This window comes from Scyliorhinus torazame, chromosome 12, assembly GCF_047496885.1.
Source record: "Scyliorhinus torazame isolate Kashiwa2021f chromosome 12, sScyTor2.1, whole genome shotgun sequence".
In the NCBI taxonomy this organism is placed as follows: Eukaryota; Metazoa; Chordata; class Chondrichthyes; order Carcharhiniformes; family Scyliorhinidae; genus Scyliorhinus; species Scyliorhinus torazame.
In genome coordinates this window covers 171,038,583-171,059,492 of record NC_092718.1, presented here as the reverse complement: position 1 = coordinate 171,059,492, position 20,910 = coordinate 171,038,583, and the positions used below count along the sequence as shown (strand labels likewise).

The 20,910-nt window shown below is 48.6% G+C and overlaps 1 protein-coding gene across 1 annotated transcript in view; it reads left to right on the top strand.

Annotated features, from left to right (window-relative positions):
- The window catches only part of LOC140386738 (claudin-4-like), a 72,855-nt gene extending 53,947 nt beyond the window's left edge, over positions 1-18,908 (top strand). The window contains exon 2 of the mRNA XM_072469376.1: positions 17,489-18,908. Coding sequence (XP_072325477.1) covers positions 17,489-18,125 — 637 coding nt within the window. The 3' untranslated portion in view covers positions 18,126-18,908. The remainder of the gene's footprint in view (positions 1-17,488) is intronic.
- The last annotated feature ends 2,002 nt before the right edge of the window (positions 18,909-20,910 follow it).

Genomic DNA, 20,910 nt, shown 5'->3' with positions numbered 1-20,910 from the left:
TGTTCTTGTAACTGTATTAACCTTTCCATAGTCCACACACAACCATTGGGTACTGTCCGGATTTGGTACCAACACCATGGGTGAGCTTCATTGGCTGCAACCCACTTCAATTATGCCATTTTTAAGCATACTTTCAATCTCTTTGTTAACATGTGCCAATTTTAACGGGTTAAGTCTATATGGATTTTATTTGATTGGAACAGCATTTCCCACATCTACATCATGTATAGCCATTTTAGTGCTTCCCAACTGATCTCCACAAACTTGCCCATGTGATAACAATAACTCTTTCAGGTCAGACCGTTTTTCCTCTGGAAGGTAACACAACCATTTATCCCAATTTTTAAGAACATCCTCATTTTCCAATGTAATTTGAGGTATGTCAAATTCAAAATCATCTGGATTTGGTTCGTCACTTTGAGTTAGAAGCATTAAAACCTCCTCCTTTTGCTCTCCTTCCCTTTCAAAGTACCTTTTTAGCATATTAACATGACACACTCGGTGAGTTTTACTTCTATCCGTCGTTCGTACTACATAATTCACCTCACTTAATTTTCTTTCGATCTGATAAGGTCCACAAAACCTTGTTTTTAAAGGTACACCTACCACTGGTAACAATACTAAAACTTTATTTCCACTGGCAAAACTACGAACTTTGGATTTCTTGTCCGCTACCCGTTTCATCACATTTTGTGCAACTTTTAAATGTTGTCTGGCCAATTCACCTGCTCTATTTAATCATTCCCTAAAATTTGACAAGTAATCCAATAATGTAATTTCCAATTTCTCACTCACCAATTTTCCCTTAATCAATTTAAGTGGTCCTCTTACCTCATGACCAAAAATTAGTTCAAAAGGACTGAATTTGGTTGACTCATTAGGTGCATCCCTAATTGCAAACAGTATGAATGGAATTCCTTTATCCCAATCCTCTGGATAATCTCGACAATAAGCCCTCAACATTGTCTTTAATGTCTGATGCCACCTTTCTAACGCTCCCTGCGATCCTGGATGGTACGCAGTTGATTTAAATTGTTTTATACCTAAGCTATCCATAACTTTTTTGAATAACCTTGAGGTAAAATGTGATCCTTGATCCGATTGTATTTCTGTGGGTAGTCCATATCTAGTAAAGAATTTAAGTAACTCCTCCACAATCTTTTTAGCTGTAATATTACAAACTGGAATGGCCTCTGGAAACCTAGTAGACACATCCATTCTAGTCAAAAGATATTGATTCCCACTTTTCGTTTTAGGAAGCGGTCCTGCGCAATCAATTAGGACCCTTGTGAAAGGTTCCTCAAATGCTGGAATGGGTATTAAGGACGCTGGTTTTATCACTGCTTGAGGTTTCCCCATCACTTGACATGTATGACATGATTGACAAAATTTAACTACATCTTTATGTAGTCCAGGCCAATAAAAATGTTTTTGTATTTTAGCTTGAGTTATCCTTACTCCCAAATGACCTCCCACTGGTACCTCATGTGCAACTCGCAACACCTCCTTTCTATACCCTACCGGCAATACTACTTGATGAACTTCTGCCCACTTTTCATCCGCTTGCATATGTAAAGGTCTCCATTTTCTCATCAAGACATAATTTTTACGGTAATAACACTCTGGTATACTCTCAGATTCCTCTTCCGTATATGCTTTCTGATACATCCATTCTATTTCTACATCTTTATGTTGTACCTCTGCCAATTTTCCTTAACTAAAAATATCCGCCTCATCCTCCACCTGTTCTTGTTCTTTTTCAACCATCTGATCAAAATCGTTTCTGATAATGGCACTTCATCTTTATCTTCACTCTCTGATTTCTCCTCTTGTCTTAACCTGTGACTTTGCGACCTTGTTACTACACAATCTGGAAAAATCCCAGGATATTCGTCCTTCAATACTTCAGTTCTCTGATTTTCCACTGGCTTATCAACCACAGTAGGCATCACTCCCACCTGCGATCCAGCGATATCATTACCCAAGATAAACTGTATTCCTGGACAGGATAGTTTCTTTATTGCTCCTACTACCACTTCACCACTCTTCTCTGGACTTTCCAATCTTACCTTATATAATGGAACACTACTCTTCTCACCCTTAATTCCACATATTACCACCTTTTCTGGCAACATTCTTCCCAAACTCAGAACACCTCATCTCTTACCATTAAAGATTGACTAGCTCCCGTATCTCTTAAAATTGTGACTTCTTTACCTGCTCCTCCTGATACACATGAGTAAACTTTACCCACACAAGTAAATGCTTTAAAGACATCTGGCACCTTCTGATCAATCACCTCTTGATCAGGCTGTAAAGTATTTTGCAGCTCCTTCGCTTCACTTGGGCTTTCCTTTACCACTTTGACAAATCTCAATGTCTTATCCTGTTTCACCACATCAGCCTTCCCAGTGGTTTTCTTCAACCATCAACACTGTGACTTTACATGGCCTAGTTTATTACAGTGAAAACATTTGAAACGTTTCATTTCTTTTCCACCCTCCTGGATTTATTTTTTAATCTGAGGTACACTATCCTTATTATCTCCCATCAGATCACCTTTGCCTCTACCACTTGAGTATTTCTCATGTCCCCAGTTTCTATCCCTCACAGGCTGAAACTGATGTCGGAAACCAAGCTGATTTATGAACTAATTCATAATCATCTGCCATTTCTGCTGCTAACCTCGCAGTTTTAACCCTCTTCTCTTCCACATGAGTTCTCACTACATCAGGAATTGAATTTTTAAATGCCTCCAAAAGTATAATTTCTCTGAGAGCTTCATACGTTTGGTCTATTTTCAAAGCCCTTATCCACCTATCAAAATTACACTGTTTGAGCCTTTCAAACTCAATGGATGTTTGACCAAATTCTTTCCATAATTTTCTAAACCTTTGTCTGTAGGCTTCAGGCACCAGTTCATATGCACCTAAGATGGCTTTTTTCACCTCCTCATACGTCCCAAATACCTCCTCCGGTTGTGATGCAAACACTTCACTAGTCCTACCTATCAGCTTTGTTTGAATCAGTAATACCCACATGTCCTGTGGCGATTTCATTTGTTTAGCCACCTTCTCAAATGAAATGAAAAAGGCTTCTACCTCCTTCTCATCAAACCTTGGCAATGCTTGGACATATTTAAATAGATCCCCACCAAGCCTTCGACTTTGACGCTCTTTCTCACTATCCTCATCACTATCCTCAAACTGTACATTTCCCTTTAAATCTGCCAATCTTAACTGACTGTCATGTTTCATGGCCATTTTCCGAAGTTTAAAGTCTCTCTCTTTCTTTTTCCTCTCTATCTCTTTTTTATTCAAGCTGCTTTAATTCTTTCTCATGTTCCATTTGTTTAATTTGTAACTGAATTTTTGCCATTTCCAATGAGTCAGACTGTATCTCAGGCAACTTTAAATGCTTAGCCATGGCCATAATTACCTCATCTTTTCACATTTTGTCAGGTAATGTTAACTGCAATGTTTTTGCCAAATCTAACAGTCTGCTTTTAGTCTCGTTGTCCGTAAGGTACTGCGTATGACTGTCTCCACCCCCAAAAACATCAGAGCATCTGAAAGAGCCATTGTCCACAACTCACTCCCTACCTAAACTATAATACCACACCTGAAAAGCACCCACGATATGCTCACCCCTCACTGTCTTTCAGTTCTCAAAGCCAACCCAATAGATAGACTTTAATCCTCCTCGAGCCCCCAATTTGTTATGGGCCAGGGTTTAGAGAACACCAAAGTGTATCATGGAGTTCACCTGACCCATGGCTTTTACTAGATTGTGGTATGGGGAGCACATGGCCCACTGTACAGGTGTGGTACAGCAGAAATCGAGAAGTATTTTTTAAAGCAAAACAATGTTTATTCTATGAACTCAAGTTAACCTTTTTAAAACATACAGTGAACATCTTAGCAACCATCAATTCAAATACAACCCCCAAAGAATACAACACTAAGTAATCCTTACTTTCCTTTTAACATCCATAAGAATTTTTAAAAAACCTTTTAACAGAAGCACATCAGGTTTAAATTCACTACTGAGAACAGTTATCACTCTGAATTCACCAAATAATCAAGAGATAGTCTTTACATGGCAGAGAGAACAACATTACACCTTCTCTGGCTGACTGCAGTTCCAACACTGAAACGTTTCTCAAAGTGAAACTAAAAACTGACAGACAGCCCAACTCCACCCACACTCTGACACCACTGCAGTAACATGAGCAGACAAACATTTCTTAAAGTGACATTCTTATGACAAGAGGTTCCTGGGATACTATCTGATGCGCACCACACAGCTGATCCGGTACAACAGGTGGAGGTAGGAACATCCGAGGGGGCGGACGGTCGGAGGGCAGGCCAAACCCAGGGACTAGCTGCCATCCAAGTGGGTTTCAGGCTTCTGGAATGGAGAGTCCCATCGATTGTGGAAATGCAGTCGCAGAGCCAGGGACTACATGAGGGGTTGTCCACGAGCATCCAGCACCTGCAGGTGCAGACACAGAGGGAGGTGGCCCAGTCCCAGGAGGACATGGCGCAGTCACTGGCTGATGTGACAGAAATACAGAAGGTGGTGGCACAGTTAATGGGTGATGTGGCGCAGTCCCAGGCGGAGATGGCCAACTCCTTGTGCTCCATTGCCGGGAGCACACAGACCTTGGCGAGACCAGAGCTGGCCACCAGGACTGGAAGTGCCAGGTGATGGGGGAGTCTCAGGAGATAGCTCCGCTTGGAGCCTGGTCCCATGGAGTAGCCCGGGAGCCATCGGGCACCTTGAGGGAGGAGGAGGTGATTGGGCCTGTGCCGGTGACTCCCGCAGAGGAGGTGCAGGAACACTGCAGCTCCTCAGACCCTCCCCATCCTGTCCCTGGTGTATCTGGTGGGCAGAACAGGGCGGCACCACATCACCCAAGACATCCGAGGAGGCCCATTCAGGCCTGGGCACCCCAGAAGATGGCCGCCAAAGGGGATACAGGTCGCAGGGCAGGAATCACAGCAGGTCGCCTCCACTTTTGCTGTACCATCTGAGGATCAACCAAGCTGCAGCGATAGGGACCGCAAGGCCAGAAAGTTAGACACTAGTTATGTTGGTATGGGTTCAGGGCACAATTTAGTTATAGGAGCTAGGGCGCAAATTTGTATATACGTTGTCACATTAAACACGTGTTCACACTGTTACAACCTGCCTCGGTGCTCTGTCAGATGGGTGTGAAGGGTGGATTGGTCTGGGTTGGCCAGGGATGGGGGGGAATGGGGTGGAAATGGGCGGACGTGGTTGGTTGGGTGGCCTGGGCTCCTCACCCCCTCCATAGATCGCTCTCACCACCGTCATCCAGGGATTTTATGGGACCATGTGATCTAATGGCCAGCTTGCATGCAGGGATCACCCAGGTGGACGGTGGAAAATGCTACTTTGGGCAGGAGTCAGACGCTGTTTACGGAACCTAATGCTACGTCTTGGTTGACCCTCAGACGGTCAAACGATGTGGAGAACCAGATCTCATTGCAGAGCGGGTTGTCTTCATCCCATGGACCAGACCAGTGTTACTGCCAACCCAGGGCCCACACCCCGTAGTGCAGCAGGTATGTATCACAGGAGAGGGGATGTGTGTGGGGGTGAGATGCGGTGTCCGTGTCACTGGCCAGGTGCCCCACCCCCCCACCCCCCCCCCCCCCACCCCTAGTTGGTGAACCTGGAGGCAATCAGAGTGTACCGTGCGCACACGTCATGTGGCCTCCCTTGCCACCATGTCCTACCCTTCCTCCGTCCTCTACCCCGCCCCACTTCCACCTCGTCGGATGAGGCCTGACGTTCCTCCTCCAGCACACCACCCCTCTCCTGCGCAATGTTGTGGAGGGCACAGCAGGCTGCCAGATTGGGGGGATTTTCTCAGCATCACACTGGAGGGCTCCTCCGGAGCGGTCCAGGCACCTGAACCGCATCTTCAGGAGGCCGAAACACCACACAATCACGCTCCTGGTTGCTGTATGGGCATCATTGCAGTAGGTCTGGGCATCAGTCTGTGGCCTCCGGATAGGTGTCATCAGCCACAACCGCAGTTTATAAACCCTGTCGCCCAGGAGCCAACCTCCCAGCAGGAGGAGCGTCTCGAACATGTCAAGAATTGTCGAATGCGCCAGAATGAAGGTGTCGCGCACACTGCCCGGGTACCAGGCGTAGACATGTATAATGCACATCTGATGGTCGCAGATCAGCTGGATGTTCATCGAGTGGTACCCCCTTCGGTTAGTTGTAGATTGGCTTGTTATCCAAGATGCCCGTAGGGCGACATGCATCCCGTCTATCGCCCCCTGGACACGGGGCATCTCGGTGATGGCAACAAAATCCACAGCTTGGGTATCCTGGTGGGCTCAGTCCACATGGAAATGGATGTAATGATCCACCTGGGCGTCTAGGGCCTCCGTGACAGCACGGATGCATCTGTGCACCGAGGTCTCTGAGATCCTGGACAGGTCCCCATTCGGCGACTGGAAGGACCCCATTGCGTAGACGTTCAGGGCGACTGTCATCTTGAACAAGTGAACCTCACCATCGGGAATTCGGCCCATTGGAGGCAGAGAATCACGAAGGCCCTGGAGAATACCGGGTCAGGCCCGCTAATGATTTGCCAACGGCGTTTACTGCACGTGCATTCCGGAATGCATTGACACCACTGTAAAGGCAATGGAGAATTGCGATTTGATGTGAAATGGGCACCCGCCGTGATTTCGTGTCAGAACCGATTCCCCGCCCAATTGCATTTTCCGATTCAGCGGCAGCCGATGTAGAATCCTGGCCCAAGAGCTTTGTCCTCGCACTCGCTGTGCTTAATCTTGAAATGCCTTTAAAGTATTAAGGATTTTAATTTTTCATTTGCTAATTGTACCCTGCATATAACACACGTGGGCTTTGCATCCTGATTTCCAGTGGCACAATTAATAGCCCATATCTCAAGTAATCATCTTTATGCTGCTTTGTCCCTGATTTCAGCTTCTTCTTCACGGGTTGTTCACCAGAGGCCCTGGAGTTCACACCTGCACTGCTGGCAGTTGGAAAATGAAGGAATCTTTCTCTCTCCTAGAGCACATGACGTCAGTGTATGGGACACGTGACCTGCTCTCTGCCACTGCTCCAGGCAGGAAGACTCCATTGATTTTTAAACAACTCTGTGTTTCTGTTAAAAAACTCCACTCCTGGATCAGCACGTTGACGTCAGGAGGAGGCGTTCTATCTCACTGGGCTCCAGGCCTGTGCACTGCTGAAGTGGCACACATGCGGCAGACATTCTGAAAGCAGATCGCAGCCGGCATTTTTAAAAGCCAGTCACGGCCGTTAGACACTATTTCTCGCAATGGCCCACGACCCTCCGACATCCACCTGCGACCTACCCTTGGATTGCAACCCTGAGTTTGAAAATGAATGGCTAAGACACTACCCTGAGGAACTCTTGCAATAATGTCCTGGTACTCAGGTGATTGACCTCCAGCAACCATAACCATCTTCTTCATGATTCCAACCAGTGGTGAGTTTTGTTGTTAGGCAGTTTATCATGCTACTTGATGTTGCAGATGGAATGGTGGAATGCATCTAATTGCCTTTTGTAAGGTTGATAATTCCTCACATACATGAAGAATCATCACTTGGTAAACTTTGATCTTTGTTTTGACAAACTCCATGCTTTTTCCAAAGCCGAGCTGCTTTTTAATAATAATCTTTATTAGTGTCACAAGTAGGCTTACATTAACACTGCAATGAAGTTACTGTTTTGCCAGGCGAAGGATGATCATCAAAATTTTGGCCAAGTGTCGGTTCCGGTTGAGACAAAAGGTGCTTGCGGCAGGAAATCGAACCTTTTTAAAAATAAATTTGGAGTACACAATTCATTTTTTCAAAAATTAAGGGACAATTTAGTGTGGCTAACCCACCTACCCTGCACATCTTTGGGTTGTGGGTGCGCAACCAACGCAAACACGGGGAGAACTCCACTTGGACAGTGACCCAGAGCCGGGGTCGAACCTGGGACCTCGGTGCCGTGAGGCAGCAGTGCTAACCACTGCGCCACCGTGCGGCCCCAATCAAACCTTTTAAACAATTTCTTTTTTTTAATTTAGAGGACCCAATTATTATTTTCCAATTAAGGGGCAATTTACCGTGGCCAAAACACCTACCCTGCACATCTTTAGGTTTGTGGGGGTGAGACCAACGCAGACACGGGGAGAATGTGCAAACTCCACACGGACAGTGACCCGGAGCGAACATGGATCCTCAATGCCATTTAAAAAAAAATTGATAACCATGTGAATCGCTCCCCACTTGCGTCTGATTCGGTCACCCCGGGAAAACATAATCTCTGTCACCGGTGGGGCGCTCCATATAAACCCCTCCCCAGCACTTGTTGCAGATCCAGTTGAGGGATGATTGACAGGAATCCACTGCCAAGATTCTCCGAAGGAGCCCTGACCAAACTCCTGGGTGGTGCACATCATATACCCGCATCCCTGCAGACGTTCATCCCCAAGGTCACCACCCCAGCCTGAGAGGCAGTAGAAGCCTTAGTGAGTGCCAGGTCGCTGCAGAAGAAGGCATGGTGCTACAAGACAATGAATGACCTATTTTGTAAGTCTGCCTCCTCACATCTCCCGCTGCACCCCTTCACACACCTTTAACACTTCCATAGTGATCTACAACCCAGTCACCAATATGTTCCAAACAAGTACCTTGAGGCCCTCTCCCGCCCAATCTCCATGTTCCCCCAGTAGCAAAATTGCTCCTCACATCCCCGCTCACAATTAAGTCCTACGCATGCCAGACTTCATCAGCATCTGAACGGGGAGGACCCTGCCTACGCTATCCCCATCTGTTTCTTTGCAAGATAAACCGGAGCATAACTGCCATGAGTGGGTACAGCCGGCCGGAGTCATGCCTGAGCTCAGATGCCTCACGCCCTTTGAGGAAAGAACCCTTGAATTGTACAGCAAGGAGCCGAACCGCACATGTGCAGACATGAAGTGGGAGAAGCATCAGGTGAGTAAGCTTTCTCCCATTAGTTATCCCCCATGATGCACTAATGTCATCACCCTTCCCTTGCAGAACGAACAGTTGACCCGCCCGGACCATCCATGCGCCCTCTGGACACCACAGACCTGAGCAGTTCTGAGGGAGACATCTTGGAGACCAGCATAGAAGAGGCATCACATCTGTCACACGCACCGTCCAGCACAGATACTTATACCTCAGTGGGAATAGCTAGTATGCTGGCTTCTGGGTCACCCACTGGTGAACACCTTATAGCTGATGATCCACAGCAACAGAGACAGGGACATCCCAGGGATTTGACACTCAAGGGATGTCAGAGCACATGACTCTGCTGGGCCCCATGCCGATGACATGCACAGGGGCTGAAGATTAAACAACAGACACCCGCCTGTATGCCAGTTGACAGACACCTTTAAACCTTGGGGGTTCCAACATGAAGCTAAGATAAGGACTGCAAGCGATCCCTCCCCCTGAAATGGAGCGACTGGCACCGCCCCCAAACCCCCAGCCCTGAGTTGAAGCTACCTGGGTCTGCTGTGTCCTTTCTGGTATCCCCTCTGCAATTTACACCCTGGAGGGTGATGGCTGCCTGAGTGCTGACCTCCAATATTCCTTTCAGAGATAAAGTCGCCAGTTTCACTTTTATATAAAGCTGTTGTAAATGGCACTGGTGTGATGTCATGCTGGTGCCCACTGAATATTCAGTGAGGGGGGATGTCCAAGAATGAATGCTCGTTAATCACATGCTAATATATTAAAATGAGACTCCCAGGATCCCGCGAAGTACCGCTGTTGGATTTGCATTTTCTGATTCTCTCCGGATTTTGCACTCATGCAGGTGGTCCCGTGCACAGCTAACGCAGGCTCAAAATTGTCCTCCCCATTTCCAAGCTAGCAGAACTTTTGAACTGTGTTGAGGGGTGTATTGTTGATTGTGACTATGGGGCCTTCGAGTTTATGGCCAGGAGCAAGGAGGTACAAAATCTTTGTGTTTTGCAGAGTTATTGTTAGGCCGAAGCATTCTGAAGCTTGAGTAAAGCAGTCATCAAATAGCTTTTCTTATTCGTTCATGGGACGTGAGCATTGAAGACTGTGCCAGCATTTATTGCCCATCCCTAATTGCTCTTGAGGGGGCAATTAAGAGTCAACCACATTGCTGTGGGTCTGGAGTCACATGTAGGTCAGACAAGGTAAGGACGTCAGAGTTCCTTCCCTAAAGGGCATTCGTGAAATAGAACAACCGACAATGGTTTCATAGTCATCATTCGACTTTTAGTTCCAGGTTTTTATTCAAATTTCACCATCTGCCATAGTGCCATTTGAACCTGGATCCCCAGAGCATTACTCTGAGTCCCTGGTTTATTGGTCCAGTGACAATACCACTATGCCACCACGTCCCTCGCATGTCCTCCAGATTGTGTCCTCTGAGAGTCACTTGTCAGCAAACAAGAGTTCACTTAGGAGCTGTCCTGTAATTGTTATACAAGTCTTGAGCCTCTGCAGAATGAAAAGGTTGCCGTCAGTGCTGAACTGAATGTGTGCTCATATGTCTAAATCTTTTGGTGCTTCCAGAGCATGGCTGAAAACTAGATTGTAAACAAAACTGGAGCCATTAGACAGCCTTACCTGGTGTCATTGGTGACAGCAAATGCATCTGAAGAGGCATCATTCTGCATCACATTAATCACAATGGTATCATGAAATGAGCGGCTGATCCTGATCATGTTTTTAAGGCAGCTATATTTGAATAGGACTTTCCACAGGCCTTAATGGTTTACTGTGTCAAAGACTGTGGTCACATCACTGAACACCACACAGAGGTCTCTTTCTATTTTTGGGACTTTTCTCGAATTTAATGTTCCAAAGAGATCAGGTTGACCGATCATTTCCCACCATGAAAGCCACACCTTGATTCTGGATACATCTACTCTTTAAGATGAATGACAATCTTGTTGAAAATAATTCTATCAAGAATCGCTCTACGGCCCCAAAGCCAATGGTGCAATACCCATCCTTTCAGCAGCTGCTAATCAGCTCTTAATAAACAGACATGATATTCTCTCTCATTAGGGACAGCACTTCAAATATCTCATGAAACAAGATTTCACAGTGTGTGATACTTACAGCAGGTGTCTGTTGATACCTTTTTGGAAACAATTCATGACCTTCAAATAGTGATGGATGCCTGGAGGAGACCACTTGGAGATTCTTTCCTTCCCCTGTGCGAAAACATCTTGTAAAAGGCAAATGCTATTCGCAACAGGATTCTCGCTTATCTGTTTGGTAGACGCCTCATTCTTCCAGTACATCCAAGCAAAAGGTATTACCTTTTGTGGATCCTCTCATGACATAAGAAATAAGAACATAAGAACTAGGAGCAGGAGTAGGCCATCTGGCCCTTCGAGTCTGCTCCGCAATTCAATGAAATCATGGCTTATCTTTTGTGGACTCAGCTCCACTTTCCCGCCTGAACACCATAACCCTTTATTCCTTTATTCTTCAAAAAACTATTTATCTTTATCTTGAAAACATTCAATGAAGGAGCCTCAACTGCTTCACTGGGCAGGGAATTCCATAGATTCACAACCCTTTGGGTGAAGAAGTTCCTCCTGAGCTCAGTCCAAAATCTACTTCCCCTTATTTTGAGGCTATGCCCCCTAGTTCTGCTTTCACCCGCCAGTGGAAACCAACTCGCTGCATCTACCCTGTCTACTCCCTTCATAATGTTACATGTTTCTATAAGATCCCCCGCATCTTTCTAAATTCCAATGAATACAGTCCCAGTCTACTCAACCTCTCCTCGTAATCCAACCCCCTCAACTCTGGGATTAAACTAGTGAATCTCCTCTGCACACCATCCAGTGCCATTATGTCCTTTCTCAGGTAAGGAGACCAAAACTGAACACAATACTCCAGGTGTGGCCTCACTAACACCTTATACAATTGCAGCATAACCTCCCTCGTCTCAAACTCCATCCCTCTAGCAATGAAGGACAAAACTCCATTTGCCTTCTTAATCACCTGTTGCACCTGTAAACCAACTTTTTGCGACTTGTGCACTAGGACACCCAGATCCCTCTGCACAGCAGCATGTTTTAATATTTTATCATTTAGATAATAATTCCTTTTGTTGTTATTCCTACCAAAATGGATAACCTCACATTTGTCAACATTGTATTCCATCTGCCAGACCTTAGCCCATTCACTTAACCTATCCAAATCCCTCTGCAGACTTCCAGTATTCTCTGCACTTTTTGCTTTACCACTTATCTTAGTGTTGTCTGCAAACTTGGACACATTGCACTTGGTCCCCAATTCCAAATCATCTATATAAATTGTGAATAATTGTGGGCCCAACACTGATCCCTTTTTTGAAAAAAATAATTTTTATTAAGGTTTTCATAAAATATCAATAACAAAATGAAAAAGGAACCCAACAGGGTTAAGTACAAAACAGAGTCTAGAAAAGCAACCCACCCTCCCCCACTCCCCACTGTACAAAATAATAAATTAACATTAACACCCCGACTTAACACAACAGGTATATACACCCCCTCAGACCCTCCAGTGTGCATAACAGAAACAAAATTAAAGTAAACCCACCCGCCCCCCCCCCGCCCGAATTGCTGCTGCCATTGACCAATGTCTACCGCTCTGCCAGGAAGTCTAAGAACGGTTGCCACTACCTAAAGGACCCTTGTACCAACCCTCTCAAAGTGAATTTCACCCTCTCCAACTTAATAAACCCGCATATCGTTGATCCAGGATTCCACGCTTGGGGGCCTCACATCCTTCCACTGAAGAAGAATCCTTCGCCGGGCTATCAGGGATGCAAAGGCCAGAATACCGGCCTCTTTCGCCTCCTGCACTCCCAGCTCCTCTGCCACCCCAAATATTGCGAGCCCCCAGCCCAGTTTGACCCTGGATCCTACCGCCCTCGACACCGTCCTCGCTACGCCCTTCCAAAATTCCTCCAGCGCTGGGCACACCCAGAACATATGGGTGTGATTTGCTGGGCTCCCTGAGCATCTAACACACCTGTCCTCACCCCCAAAGAACCGGCTCATCCTTGTTCCGGTCATGTGTGCCCTGTGCAGTACCTTAAACTGTATGAGGCTGAGCCTCGCACACGAAGAGGAAGAGTTCACCCTCCCTAGGGCATCTGCCCACGTCCCTTCCTCAATCTCCTCTCCCAACTCCTCCTCTCACTTACCTTTCACCTCCACCACTGAGGCCTCCTCCTCCTCCTGCATCACCTGGTAAGTTTCCGAGATCTTCCCCACTCCCACCCACCCCCCCGAGAGCACCCTGTCCTGTACTGTACATGGCAGCAGCCGCGGGAATTCCACCACCTGCCGCCCACTCCCACCCACCCCCCGAGAGCACCCTGTCCTGTACTGTACATGGCAGCAGCCGCGGGAATTCCACCACCTGCCGCCTGACAAACGCCCTTACCTGAAGGTGTTCCCCGGGGGGAGCCCGTAAATCTCCTCCAGCTCACCCAGGCTCGTAAACTTCCCGTCCACAAACAGGTCCCCCAACCTTCGTATCCCTGCCCTGTGCCACCTCGAAAACCCTCAATCTGTTCTCCCTGGGACGAACCGGTGGTTCCCCCGTATTGGGGTCCACACCGAGGCCCAACTTCCCCCCTGTGCCGCCTCCACTGCCCCCAGATTTTGAGGGCAGCCGCCGCCACCGGGCTCGAGGTATACCTCCTTGGAGGGAACGGCAGCGCGCCGTTGCCAGCGCCCCCAGACATGTACCCACACAAGACGCCGTCTCCAGCCTCTTCTATGCAGCCCCCTCCCCCTCCATCACCCACTTGTGCACCATCGTCGCATTGGCGGCCCAGTAGTACCCATAGACGTTGGGCAGTGCCAGTCCCCCCCTATCTCTACTCTGCTCCAGGAACACCCTTCTCACCCTCGGAGTCCCTCGCACCCACACAAACCCCATTATACTCCTGTCGACCCGCCTAAAAAAGGCCTTTGGGATAAATACGGGGAGGCACTGGAACAGCAACAAAAACCTTGGGAGCACCGTCATTTTGATTGACTGCACCCTACCCGCCAAGGACAGCGGCAACGCGTCCCACCTCTTGAACTCCTCCTCCATTTGCTCCACCAGCCTTGTGAAATTAAGCCTATTCAGGGCCCTCCAGCTCCTGGCCACCTGGACCCCCAAATACCTGAAGCTCTTCTCTGCCTTTTTTAGTGGGAGCTCGCCAATCCCCCTCTCCTGGTTCCCTGGGTGAACCATGAACAGCTCGCTCTTTCCCATGTTGAGCTTGTACCCCGAGAAATCCCCGAATTCCCAAAGGATCCTCATTACCTCCGGCATTCCCCCCACCGGGTCCGCCACATATAGCAGCAAATCGTTCGCATAGGGCGACACGCTATGCTCCTCCCCACCCCGCACCAACCCCCTCCAGTTCCTCGACTCCCTCAGTGCCATAGCCAGGGGTTCAATCGCCAGTGCAAAGAGCAGGGGGGACAGGGGACACACCTGCCTCGTCCCTCAGTGCAACCGAAAGTACTCGGACTCCTCCTGTTTGTGGCCACACTAACCATCGGGACCTCATACAACAGCCTAACCCACCTGACAAACCCCTCCCCAAACCCAAACCTCTTCAGCACCTCCCACAGGTACCCCCACTCTACCCTATCGAAGGCTTTCTCTGCGTCCATCGCCACCACTATCTCCGCCTCCCCTTCCTTCGCCGGCATCATGATAACGTTCAAAGGCCTCCGCACATTCGCGTTCAACTGCCTCCCCTTCACGAACCCCGTCTGGTCTTCGTGAATGATCTGCCGCACACAATCCTCAATCCTCGTGGCTAAGACCTTCGCCAGCACCTTGGCATCTACATTTAGCAAGGAAATTGGTCTGTAAGACCCACACTGCAGGGGATCCTTGTCCCGCTTCAGGATCAAGGAGATCAGTGCCCGGGACATCGTCGGGGGCAAAGCCCCCCCCCCCTCCCTTGCCTCATTGAAGGTCCTAACTAGCAACGGACCCAACAGGTCCATATATTTCTTTATAGAATTCGACCAGAAACCTTCCGGCCCTGGTGCCTTCCCCGCCTGCATGCTTCCTATCCCTTTAGTCAGCTCCTCCAGCCCAATCGGGGCCCCCAGTCCCGCCACCAGTCCCTCCTCCACCTTTGGAAAACTCAATTGGTCCAGGAAGCGGCCCATCCTTCCCTCCTCCCGTGGGGGCTCGGATCGGTACAATTCCTCGTAAAAGTCCCTGAAGACCCCATTGATGCCAACCCCACTCCGCACCACACTCCCTCCCCTGTCCTTAATTCCCCCGATCTCCCTAGCTGCGTCCCGCTTCCGAAGCTGATGCGCCAGCATCCGGCTTGCCTCTTCCCCATACTCGTAACTCACCCCCTGGGCCTTCCTCCACTGCACCGCTGCCTTCCTGGTGGTCACCAGGTCGAATTCGGCCTGGAGGCTGCGCCTCTTCCTCAACAATCCTTCCTCGGGCACCTCCGCATATCTCCTGTCTACCCTCACCATCTCCCCCACCAGCCTCTCCCTCTCCCCCCGCTCCCTCCTCTCCTTGTGGGCCCTAATGGAGATCAGCTCTCCCCTAACCACTGCCTTCAGCGCCTCCCATACCATCCCCACTCGGACCTCCCCGTTATCGTTGGCCTCCAGGTACCTCTCTATACTTCCTCAGACCCGCTCGCTCACCTCCTCGTCCACCAACAGCCCCACCTCCAAGCGCCACAATGGGCGCTGGTCCCTCTCCTCCCCCAGCTCTAAGTCCACCCAATACTCGGTATCCTCTACTCTCGCTATCAGCGCCATGCTCAAAATTAAAAGTTGATTTGGGAATAAGCCTTATGGACCTGTGAGAAGAATGAAAATTCCCTAGCCCCCGGCCTTGCAAATCTGCAAGCGTCCACCCCTCCCATCTGGTCCATAAACCCCCTCAGCACTCTAGCCGCCGCCGGCTTCCTACCCGTCCTAGACCTGGAGCAATCCAGTGCCGGATCCAGCACCGTGTTAAAGCCTCCCCCCATTATCAGGCCCCCAACACTGATCCCTGAGGGACACCGCTAGCTACTGATTGCCAACCTGAGAAACACCAATTAATCCCCAGTCTTTGCTTTCTATTAATTAACCAATCCTCTATCCATGCTACTACTTTACCCTTTACGCCATACACCCTTATCTTATGCAGCAACCTTTTGTGTGGCACCATGTCAAAACCTTTCTGGAAATCCAGATATACCACATCCATTGGCTCCCCATTATCTACCGCACTGGTAATGTCCTCAGAAATTTCCACTAAATTAGTTAGGCACAACCTGCCCTTTATGAACCCATGCTGCATCTGTCCAATGGGACAATTTCCATTCAGATGCCTTGCTATTTCTTCCTTGATGAGAAATTCCAGTATCTTCCCTACTACCGAAGTTACGCTAACTGGCCTATAATTACCTGCTTTCTGCCTACCTCCTTTTTTTAAAAAGGACTGAAGAGTCCAATGCGGGATTAGCATAGACATCCACAGAACTGGCAGTTCATACTGTTGTTGCTGGTTCTTGAGGGAACTTCAGCATCTGGGCCATTTGTAGCCTTCCTTTGGGCACATCGCAAGTTGTGAGTTTGATCATCGATGATCCTCAGAGGTTGCTGGACCAAGTTTCGTGCTTGCCTCCACGAGTTGCTCAATGGCAGACTCCAGCAATGTTTTCCGAAGAGAGGTGGTCTGTATTGCAAATGTTTGTAAGGCTATTTTTAAAGGTGTCCCTGTATCATTTGTACTCATCGCATTAATGTAATTTGCCCTAAAATAGTTGCCCATAGGGCAGCACGGTGGCGCAATGGTTAGCACTGCTGCCTCACGGCGCCGAGGTCCCAGGTTGGATCCCGGCTCTGGGTCACTGTCCGTGTGCAGTTTGCACATTTTCCCCGTGTTTGTGTGGGTTTCAACCCAAAACCCAAAAGGTGAGCAGGGTGGTGGATTGGCCAAGCTAAATTGTCCCTTCATTAAAAAAACATGAATTGGGTACTCAAACTTTTTTTAAAAAGACAGTTGCCCATGGAAGGTCTGTTTGTGGCTTATCTTATTTTTACCCCTAAATGTTAGTCTAAGCTACACTCGGAAATATCATTTTCTAATAAAGATTCATGTATTTGCAAGATCATCTATTGAGCTGTGAATACAGATGCTAAGAAGCACACAGATATTTGTTGACCGTCCATTCAAGTGCCAAAAGTACCTGAAACTAGGCTGGAATCTGGTTCAACAGGTTTCCCCTGGTTTCAGCTTTAGTAAACTGAGAACATAAGCGAATGCCCGCCCATTATTCGGGGGCTATAAGTAGCATCACTTTTACTGCTCATCCTCAGCTTGTTCGGGATTGTGAAAGCAGACTAAATCGTTTCTCTTGCAACGTCGCAGTTTGTTTCCATAAAATAACAAGAATGGCATCAATGGGACTCCAGATTCTGGGCATAGCTCTGTGTGTATTCGGCTGGCTGGGCGCTCTTCTCACCTGCGTCCTGCCCATGTGGAGAGTGACCGCTTTCATCGGAAACAACATCGTGGTGGCGCAGATCATTTGGGAAGGTCTCTGGATGAACTGCATCGTTCAGAGCACTGGGCAGATGCAATGTAAGGTGTACGACTCCCTGTTAGCCCTCTCCCAAGATCTGCAGGCTTCCAGAGCTCTAACGGTTATCTCACTCGTGGTGGGGATCATCGGCATCCTCGTCTCCATTGTTGGAGGTAAATGCACCAACTGTATAGAAAACGAGGCAACAAAGGCCAAGGTCACAATTATAGCGGGAATTACCTTCATCCTGGCTGGAGTTTTGACCCTGATCCCAGTGTCCTGGTCAGCAAACACCATCATCAAGGATTTCTACAACCCGCTGGTGACGGACGCCCAGAGGAGGGAACTTGGAGCTTCTTTGTACATCGGCTGGGGGACCTCGGGTCTGCTGATCCTCGGAGGGGCTCTGCTCTGCTGTACCTGCCCTCCCAAAGACGAGAATAACTACTCGGCGAAGTATTCCGCGACGAGATCTACAGCTACAAGCAACAAGAACTATGTGTAACTTGGAATGGAATAGATCCGAACTAATTCTAGAGACACGCCAACATTATTTGTCAATCGAAGAATTATAGCAATTTACTATAAAGGGCCTGTTAAGAAATTCGCTGAATGATTTTTTTTTTTTAAAGTTCAGTGACTATTTAACCGTACGTGTCTGTTACCGAAGTTATCAATATCAGGAAGGATTTGAAGTCAGTGCGCTTGCAACCAACACAACCTCCGGTACAGAGTTTGGAAATCTGGCCAGAGTTGCAAAGTAAAGGTATTTGTTAAAGGCAGATACTGTTGGAGATGGGAAGATTTTATAAAACAACCGATATTTAGCGGCTGTTTATATAATGTATTGTAATGAAATTGGTTTAGCAATTAGTCGGCGATTCACCTATCTGCAGACTTGCTTTATAAAGCTGTGCAGGAATGAGAAAATCTACCTGGCACTCGGAATATCTGGACCAATTGGAAAGAATCAGCCGCCGCCATTTCACATGAAGTGAGAAAGTGATAATTGTGAAATGGATCTCTACCTGACCTGAATAGGTTCGATGTTTTAACAAATGATCTTAATACTAATCATATTTGTATTTCAAATGTATCCGTGATTGAAGTTATGACTTTTCATTTTCTATTGTTTTCTTAATGTTACTTCCATTCATGTATATTTTAAAGATTGTCTGAACCCGTCTTTTCCAAGACTGTTGTATATAGACCACTGTCTGTTCAATGATCTGGGGACTCATTATATTTGTAAATCACAAGAGCCAAAATAAAAACTTCTTTGTAACAATTTTGTGTCTACTCTATTTATGTGCGGATGCAAAAAAAAACAAAGAGAAAAGGACGCAGGGGTACAGGTCTACAACAGATTAAAAGTACTCGGGCTAGCAGGGGCATTTAAAGGTAGTCAATTCACTGAATTCAGGTGATTAGGAAGCAAATAAATTATGTTGAATTTCAATATAACATTGGTTGGACCAAAATTGTAGTAATGGCAATAGTCTGACAGACATTGGGATTCTCCATTCCTGAGACTATTGGATTCTTCCGTCCCGCGAGATGCGGACAAAGGAAAAGTCCATTGACTACGGGTGGGATTCTCCGGTCGCCGGGATCGCGCAGCTGGAGAATTCCGCCCGAAGTGTTGATGCCGGGGCAGGATTCGTGGAGTTCCATGACAGCAAAACTGGCACCACACCTGGACTGATTCAGTGACTGTTGAGAGGCTAGCACCGGTGCCACGTGGAACACAATCGATTCCAATGGGAAACAGTGCAGGATTCATCGGGTTCGCCATTGACATGCAGGAGGCTGACAAGCTGCAGCCGCATTTACAAACTTCAATCCCCACACACACATCCCGGACAACAAGATGACAGTGAAGAGAGTGGCATCCTATTTCATGGACATCGAGTTTGAGTTCCCTGGCCTGGGAAGGTGGCTGGCATCCGCTGCCATTCACCATGCCTGGACAAAGGTGGTCAGTGCCATGTGCAATATCGTCAGGACCGGCCAGCAGTGCAGGAAGAAACTGCACAACCTCATCAGGGCGGCCAAGATGAGTAGGCAGCACTGTGCCCCTTACACCAACCCCCGTTCCACACACCCTTAACCCCACCCACACTCGGAAGGCGGCTGAACCCCCACCCTGCACCACATGCTGACACGCATACTGGCCACTATGCCCGTTACCTTGACGGCCACCAGGAGCGAGCGTTCTCCCCCATTCCCACGCAGTGCCAGGTTAGCCAAGATCTGGTGGATATACCATAAGGTCCCCCTGATCAGCTAGAGTCTTTGATGGCATGTATGGCCTGGCAGGTCCTAAAACTGCAATAAAGTTACTGTGAAAATCCCCTAATCGCCACTTTCCAGTGCCTGTTCGGGTACACAGAGGGAGAATTCAGAATGTCCAAATTACCAAACAGCATGGGCGGGATTCTGCGGTAATCCAGCACGAAGGAGTGGCGTGAACCACTCCAGCGTTGGGCTGCCCCAAATTCCGCACCTTCAGTGGCTAGGCCGGCACCGGAGTGGTTTGCGCCGCGCCAGCCGGCGGGGAAGGGGCTTAGCACCATGCCAACCGGCGCTGAAGGGCAACCGCTGGCCAGTGCAAGTTGGCGCATGCGCGGGAGTGCCAGCGTGTGCTGGCGTCATCCCAGCGCATGCACAGGGGGGATCATCTCCGCGTAGGACCACAGCAGCTGACGCGGAGGAATAGAGTGCCCCCACGGCACAGGCCCGCCCGTGGATCGGTGGGCCCCGATCGTGGGCCAGGCCACTGTGGGGGCAGCTCCCAGGGCTAGATCCCCCCGCGCCTCCCCGAGGACCCCGGAGGCCGCCCGCGCAGCCAGGTCCTGTCGGTACGTACCTACTCTAATTTACGCCGGCGGGACCGGCCGAAAACGGGCGGCAACTTGCACCATCGCGGGCCGGAGATTCGCCGGAGGGGCCGCTGCTAGCGGCCGCCGATCGGTGCAGTGCGATTCCCGCCCCTGCCAAATCTCCGGCGCCGGAGAATTCGGCAGCCGATGGGGACAGGATTCACGCCGCCCCCCCGGTGATTCTCCGACCCGGTGGGCGATCGGAGAATCCTGCTCTATGTCTTTCGGGACTTGTGGGAGGAAACCGGAGCATCCGGAGGAAACATGCAGCCACGGGGAGAACGTGCAGACTCCGCACAGACAGTGATCGAACCTGGGATCCTAGGGCTGTGAAGCAACAGTTCTACCCACTGTGCTACCAGGCCACCCACAGTATTGGTGTTGCTCCGCATCATGAACCAGCTGTTC